Below are 7,610 nucleotides of genomic sequence, written 5' to 3' on the forward strand. Positions count from 1 at the left end.
AGGAGCTTTTACCCGGCCTCATAAGGGGCTGAAGGGTTAAAACGTGTACCCGGAAGCCCTTGCCGGAAATCCTTTGGAAAAACTTCAGTTCCTCCAGCAGAGACAGGGCAAAGTCCTGGCCCTCTCCGGAGGAAGAGTTGCACCAAGCGTCCTTTTCTTTAGGGTTCATCTTTTACGACACAAAAGTGACAGTCATGAACCGGGTTCTCAACGCCACGGTGCAAAGAACGGCCGATCACGCAGCCCCAGAGATCACGCTGGACCCGCTTGAAATTGTCGGAGGTATGTGCCCACCTTCTGCGGCTGACATTTGGTCACTGACCAGCGGGGGAGGAAGGAGGCGCGATGTCGATGTTGTGGAGTTCCGTGTCCCGCCCCCTGTTCCAAAGCCTGGCGTTCCTCCTTCCCCCAACAGGAGAGATCCGGTCTTCGGAAAATTCCTACTTCTGCCAAGCTGCCCGGCAGCTGGCCTGCGTCCCCTCCTCGCAGCTCTGTGTGAAGTTGGCCAGCGGGGGGGACCCCACGTACGCCTTCAACATCCGCTTCACGGGCGAGGAGGTCCACGGCACAAGTAAGACTCTGGGGCTGTCGTCCCCCCTCCCTTGGCCACAGCTTTTACAGGGTGCTTGGAAAAGCAGTGGGGCAACTGAACGCCCTTGGCAGGAGGGACAGGGCGATACTCCTGCCAAGGGCCCTCTGCTCAGAGCTGACTCTTCTTACTACGTTAGAGTCTCCCCAGTTTCCTCAGTCATCCTGTGCATTGAGCGGAGCGCGCCTAAGCAATGGCCACCAGTTTTCCTTGGGGAGGGGGAGCTGCACCCCTGGCTGGTGATGGGAGGGGGCGCCCCTGGCTGGCTGTGCAGCTCCAGACACCTGGTCCCATTTCTTGCAGGTGGTTCTTTCCGCCACTTTCTCTGGCAGGTGTGCAAGGAGCTGCAGAGTTCCCTGCTCTCCCTCCTCCTGCTCTGTCCCAGCTCGTCTGTCAACAAGAACAAGGTAGGCCGTCCCAAGACATGGGGCGGGCGGGGGGTGCCTGTGCAGTGCTCCCAGCTGCGGGGGTGGGGGCTGGGTGGCCTCACTCCCCCCTGCTCTGGGCTGAGGCTCCTCTTCTCCCCCCCTTTCAGGGCAAGTACATTCTGACGCCCAGCCCCATCAGCTACGGCGAGGAGCAGCTCCTGCACTTCTTTGGGCAGCTGCTGGGCATCGCCATCCGAGCCGACGTCCCGCTGCCCTTGGACCTCCTGCCCTCTTTCTGGAAGACCCTCGTAGGAGAACCGCTGGATCCAGATGTAGACCTCCAGGAGGCCGACATCCTGACCTACAACTACGTCAAGAAATTTGAAAATGTAAATCTTTACCTGCCCGTCGTTCAGTTGCCCTTAAAGCTGCCAGCCCAGTCAGGTGGCCTGTAAGGACCCTGGTGGTTCCAGGCCGGATCTCCCCTGGGTGAACTGTCACCTGAAGACGTGTGCCCCCCAGCCCGCCCCAGCCTGCTTGGCTGGGGTCTTAGAGAATTCCAGTTGGGGCTTAAATTGCAGGGGGAGAATTTGGAGAGCAGCTCCCTGGAGACGTTGCCTTGCGCAATGCGCTGAAAAGGCAGGAGCCGTGGACTGGAAGAGTTCTGGGAGGAGTGTGCTGAGCTGAGCCTTTAGCCCAGCCCTCCATGGAATCCCCAGCTGGGCAGGCAGTCAGTCTCTTGGGACATCTTCCAGACGTGGGCCAGGGCCTAAGGAAAGGAGGCAGGACCAACTGTGGATGTACATGGGGAGGCTCCCTCTTGACCCTGGAGAAGGCTCAGGGTAGCCCTTGCGGGGAGGACAGGGGGGAAGGACCTGCTGCTTATCATGGGCTTGACCTCTCCCAGCTAGCCAGCTTCTCCTGCCCAGAGATCCCCTTGCCTCCCCCCCCCCAGTTTCCTCAGCTGCTGCTCTGCTTAGGGACATTGTGTACCAAAGGAGCATCACACAGGGCCATCCTGTGAACATGCTGTTCCTCAGTGCCCTCCCTCTAGAGGGGCTCGAACCCTTCTGGATGCAGGAGCTTGTCCATGACCAGGGTGGGGAAAAATCTCCATAATCCTGCCATGCCCTGGAGATTCTCCCATCTTGACGTGGTATTTGACATGCCAGCGCCTTGCCTGCCTGTCTGCTGCCCTTTCACCTGCGTGTGCCTGAAACGAAGGGGGGGGGAGCCCCACGTGTGCCGTGCGTTGTGGGGTGTGCCGCGCTCTGCATCCAGACGTGCGCCTTCAGCTCCCGGGTGTCAAAATCAGCCTGTGGCGTTCCTCTCCCCGCTCACCCTAGCTCAACGACGAGACGGAGCTGGAGGCCCTGTGTGCGGAGATCGCCTCCCAGCACCTGGCCATGGAGAGCCCCGACTGTCCCAACAAGCCCAGCTGCAAGTTCACGTACCTGACGGTGACTGGAGAAGAGGTGGAGCTGTGTGCCAGGGGCAGGCACGTTCCCGTGGTGTGAGTGGCTGCGGAGTGGCGGGGGCGGGATCTTAAGGAGCAGGCAGGGAAGCCACAAACTGGCACTCTCTGTCGCTCCCCTCTAAGACTCGGGGAGGGCTGCAGCTTGAGTCAAAGGACACTGGCATGCCTTACTCGTTTTTAGGCATTTGTGTCCCGTGTTCCCTCCCAAGACAATTCAAAGCAGCTCCAGAGAACCCCAAAGCTTTTTCAGATATCCAACTAAAGCTGCGCAGAGTGCAAGCAAGGGAGGTCCTGCACGGGGTCCAAGAGTGGAGGAGAGCCAGGGAGTTACTCTCAGGCTCCTAAGGAGGGAAGGGAGTCAGTGCCCCCCTGCCCTCTCCGCACACCCCGATATCCTTGTTCTCTTTCCCGTCAGATGGGAGAACAAAGACGTCTATGCAGCGGCCATCCGGAACCTGAGATTGCGGGAACTGCAGAACCCGGAGTGTGTGACAGCCGTGAGGGCTGGCCTGGGCTCCATCATCCCCCTTCAGCTTCTGACCATGTTGACGCCCCTGGAGATGGAGCTGAGGACCTGCGGGCTCCCGTTCATCAACCTAGAGTTTCTGAAGGTATGCTTTCGCTTCCTGTGCCCCAGAGCCGAGTCCGCCCTGCCAGGGACCCCACAGGTCTTGAAGAGTCCCCCCCAGGTCTTTCGTACGACCAGCAGTGCCTCCGGAACTGGAGGAATCCCTCAGCCCCAGAGAATGCCCTTGCGGTACAAAAGCTGAACACAGAAGGTTGCTCCCTCCCAACATCGACCGGGGGGCCTGCATCATTTGGGGGGGGGGAGTCCTGTAGTTCAGAGGTGACTTGAGCCGCATGCTCAGCCTCTGGCATCTCAAGCTGTAAAACTCAGGTAGCAGGTGGTGGGGAATAATAATAATAATAATAATAATAATAATAATAATAAACTTTATTTATATCCCGCCCTTCTCCCCGAAGGGACCCAGGGTGGCTTACAACATATTAAGAACAGATTAAAACATAATTTAACCACAAATAAAAACATATTAAAAACACATTAACAAATACCCATAAAAACCGTAGTCAGATAAAAAGAGCAAAACGCAGCAAATCAGAGGAATCAGGCCTGTAAAAATACTAAAAGATATAGAAAAGATGTTTAAAAAGGCCATGAACTCAGAAGGCTTGTTTAAACAAAAAGGTCTTCAGGCCTCACCGAAAAGTCTCAAGAGAGGGAGCCATTCTCAAGTCAAGGGGAAGGGAGTTCCATAGCGTTGGTGCCACTACTGAGAAGGCCCTATTTCTTGCAGCCGCCCCACGTAACTCCCTAGGCGGCGGCACTTGTAAAAAGTCCTTCTCTGATGACCTAAGAGGACGAGCCGGATTGTACGGGAGTAGGCGATCTCTAAGATACCCTGGCCCAGAGCAGTATAGGGCTTTAAAGGTCAAAACCAGCACCTTGAATTGGGCCCGGAAACGAATGGGCAGCCAATGCAGCTCCCGGAGAAGCAGGCTGACAGTCAAACCGCCTACCTCCAGTGACCACACGGGCCGCCGCATTCTGCCCGAGAGCCCCTGCCAGGCAGTGCAGACCCCACTGGGCACAACCAGCTCTTTCAAAGGGATCTTCACGATGCTGCATGTGCCAAAAGAAAGCACGTGCCTGCAGTTGTGAGCAAGTTCTTCTTCCCCTCTGAGCAGGCACATACCATGTACCAGGTGGGACTGATGGAGACCGACCAGCACATTGAGTTTTTCTGGGGGGCCTTAGAAATGTTCACGCAAGAGGAGCTCTGCAAGTTCATCAAGTTTGCCTGCAACCAGGAGCGCATCCCCTTCACCTGCCCGTGCAAGGACGGCGGGCCAGACACGGCACACGTCCCGCCCTACCCCATGAAAATCGCACCTCCGGATGGCACTGCAGGTACGGCAGCAGCTTTGGGGATTCTCCAGGGCCAGATCTGCTGAAATCCGGCGGGGGGGGGGAGAGTGGGGAGTGTCCCTCAGTATCCCTCCGAACTGAAAGCAACAGAGGGGACCAAGGCAGGACGGACGGGGAGGAGGCGGTGGACAAGTCGATGAAGGTGTCGACCCAATGTGCGGCGGCAGTGAAGAAGGCCAATTCTATGCTTGGGATCATTAGGAAGGGTATTGAGAACAAAACGGCTAATATTATAATGCCGTTGTACAAATCGATGATAAGGCCACACCTGGAGTATTGTGTCCAGTTCTGGTCGCCGCATCTCAAAAAAGACATAGTGGAAATGGAAAAGGTGCAAAAGATGATTACTGGGCTGGGGCACCTTCCTTATGAGGAAAGGCTACGGCGTTTGGGCCTCTTCAGCCTAGAAAAGAGACGCCTGAGGGGGGACATGATTGAGACATACAAAATTATGCAGGGGATGGACAGAGTGGATAGGGAGATGCTCTTTACACTCTCACATAACACCAGAACCAGGGGACATCCACTAAAATTGAGTGTTTGGGTGGGTTAGGACAGACAAGAGAAAATATTTCTTTACTCAGCGTGTGGTTGGTCTGTGGAATGCCTTGCCACAGGATGTGGTGACGGCGTCTGGCCTGGACGCCTTTAGAAGGGGATTGGACAAGTTTCTGGAGGACAAATCCATTACGGGTTACAAGCCATGATGCGTATGTGCAACCTCCTGATTTTAGAAATGGGTTATGTCAGAAGGCCAGATGCAAGGGAGGGCACCAGGATGCAGGTCTCTTGTTATCAGGTGTGCTCCCTGGGGCATTTGTTGGGCCGCTGTGAGATACAGGAAGCTGGACTAGATGGGCCTCTGGCCTGATCCAGTGGGGCTGTTCTTATGTTCTTAACTACAATTCCCAGAATGCCTTGCAGGTCTTCTTGTTATCTGGTGTGCTCCCTGGGGCATTTGGTGGGCCGCTGTGAGATACAGGAAGCTGGACTAGGTGGGCCTATGGCCTGATCCAGTGGGGCTGTTCTTATGTTCTTAACTACAATTCCCAGGAGGCCTTGCAGGTCTCTTGTTATCAGGTGTGCTCCCTGGGGCATTTGTTGGGCCGCTGTGAGATACAGGAAGCTGGACTAGATGGGCCTATGGCCTGATCCAGTGGGGCTGTTTTTATGTTCTTATGAGGAAATGGTTAAAGTGACATTCCTGGCCTCCCTTGGCAAATAGGACACCTGAGCACAGGACCTGCCTGGGTAGCCCCACCCAGCCTTCCTGGGGCTTTCAGAAAGGGAGGCAGAGGTCTCTTTCACAGGCTCCCTCCTCTCTGCCTCTCCCCAGGCTCTCCAGACTCGCGCTACATCCGTGTTGAGACCTGCATGTTCATGATCAAGCTCCCTCAATACTCCTCTCTGGAGATCATGCTGGAGAAGCTCCGCTACGCCATCCACTACCGCGAGGACCCTCTCAGTGGCTGAGCCACTCCAGGGCAAGGCAGAGGACCCCTGCAGGAAGGGCTCTGCTCAGCAGACGGAGGGAGCCACGGCAAAGGCCTCACTGTGAGGATCAGGTGAGAGTCCGGAGCCAACTCTCTCCTCCACACCTTTGCCACTGCCACGGCCGTTGCTGGAAGGCCTTGGTCGGCCGTGGACTTTCGTGCTGGACAGGTTGTCGTCGCTGCCTTCTTTGTGGAATATTTGTAGGCTAGTTTTAAGTACACAGACTGCTGTTCCAAACCTTGAGATCCTGACATTTCTTTGGTCACGAGACGAGTGCTAATCGCTGGGTGGGAGCTTAAAACGCCCAGGCTTTCCGAGGTGGGGATCTCTCCTGCCAACATCTCTGAGTGCAAAACCGAGGCGGCTGGTATCCCTGGCACCGCATATCGTCCTTACCATGTTACTGGCACTGGGGCAAATGTGGAAGGAATGACAGGAGCGGTGGGGGGGGGCACAGTCCAGGTGTTGGTGACAAGGAAGGAACCAGTCAGTCCCCAGTGCCTCCGCAACAGTGTCACAAAAGAATGTGCGAGCGCAAACCATCCTTTCACCTGTGCGTGTGAAGTGGACTGAGGTGCAGTGGCCCTGCCTCTTGGCAGTCTGCCAGCCCCGGAAGCACTGCTAAGTTTTTGTGCTCAGAGGTGAGCAGGTTGTGCCCACGAAGGAGGGCTCCAGGCCTTGCTGTTCTGTGGCCTTCCCTTGTTTTTCAGAATGTCTGTGGGAACCCCATAGAAAACCTGCTGGAAGCAACGGAGGCCACAGAACAGCCAGCCCGGGGAGGGGGGGATTGCACCTGTATCTGTTGCAAGAGGCACCCACCATCAGAAGGGCATGACAAGCGCACACTTTTTTCCCTTGAGTTATGTGAAGAGGGGGTGCCAATCTGAGGATGCCTCTCTGAAGGTGTCCTGCTTGGCTTGGCGCTCTCTATAAGTTATAAGTGCCAGCGTAGCTCCAAGCTTGTTTCTTGGTCTGCAGAAACCTCACCCACACCTGCACAAGTGGCAGTTCAAGCCTGGGGGGGGGGGCCAAGAAAGAGAGCCTGAATAGCTTCACTTGTCTGTAGCAACGGGAAAGCTGTATTTATTGTATATTACTGTGAATATTGGTGACGATTAGGGTTGCATGTGGTGTAGCTGGAGCTTGGGAGAGTGAGTGAATGAGTGCGGCTGCTCTTAGAATTGGTTGTCAGTGTGCAAAGGATGCCACTTCCACTCAGAGAAGGAACGTCTACACCTGGCAAGGTGTGCTCTGTAACCCGAGTCTTGCCCATTTTCTGCCCAAATAAGCTTAATGTGTTCAGATAAAGGACAGACACTAAACGGTGAATTTACAAGCACCCAAGAGAAAGAAATAAAGCAGGCCTGTTAACGACTTCATTCCAGCCGCAGAGGACGTGCTGAGCAAACAGGGCACCTGCAGCGTTGCCCAGGCAGCCCTCCTTGCCAGACAGACCGCCACCTGCTTTGTTTTGAACTGCCCCGTTTCCCGAGGGGGCTCCTTGTGCCGCCAAATACCTCACGGGCCTTTGTTGCCACACTGCGAGCCGCAAGGATGAAGGGGAGCCAGGGCTGCTGCCATTCCCGCTGCTCTGCTCCCCCCTGGCGGAGCCATGCCTCGGCCCTGGAGAGAGGGAGCCGGAAAGTGACTGATGTATATTTATTAGTTATTTATGGTTGCATTTAACTCAGTGGAAATTGTCCTCCGTGGTGTTTACACCTCACCCAGTGTCGA

General features: G+C 55.7%; 1 protein-coding gene across 1 annotated transcript in view; it reads left to right on the forward strand.

Moving 5' to 3' along the window:
* HECTD4 (HECT domain E3 ubiquitin protein ligase 4) overlaps window positions 1-5,965 on the forward strand; it is a 78,543-nt gene extending 72,578 nt beyond the window's left edge. Inside the window, exons 69-76 of the mRNA XM_066609540.1 lie at window positions 163-282; window positions 416-571; window positions 893-996; window positions 1,125-1,346; window positions 2,304-2,470; window positions 2,850-3,045; window positions 4,142-4,364; window positions 5,719-5,965. Of these exons, the coding sequence (XP_066465637.1) occupies window positions 163-282; window positions 416-571; window positions 893-996; window positions 1,125-1,346; window positions 2,304-2,470; window positions 2,850-3,045; window positions 4,142-4,364; window positions 5,719-5,855 (1,325 nt within the window). The 3' untranslated portion in view covers window positions 5,856-5,965. The remainder of the gene's footprint in view (window positions 1-162; window positions 283-415; window positions 572-892; window positions 997-1,124; window positions 1,347-2,303; window positions 2,471-2,849; window positions 3,046-4,141; window positions 4,365-5,718) is intronic.
* The last annotated feature ends 1,645 nt before the right edge of the window (window positions 5,966-7,610 follow it).

This window comes from Tiliqua scincoides, chromosome 14 (assembly GCF_035046505.1).
Source record: "Tiliqua scincoides isolate rTilSci1 chromosome 14, rTilSci1.hap2, whole genome shotgun sequence".
In the NCBI taxonomy this organism is placed as follows: Eukaryota; Metazoa; Chordata; class Lepidosauria; order Squamata; family Scincidae; genus Tiliqua; species Tiliqua scincoides.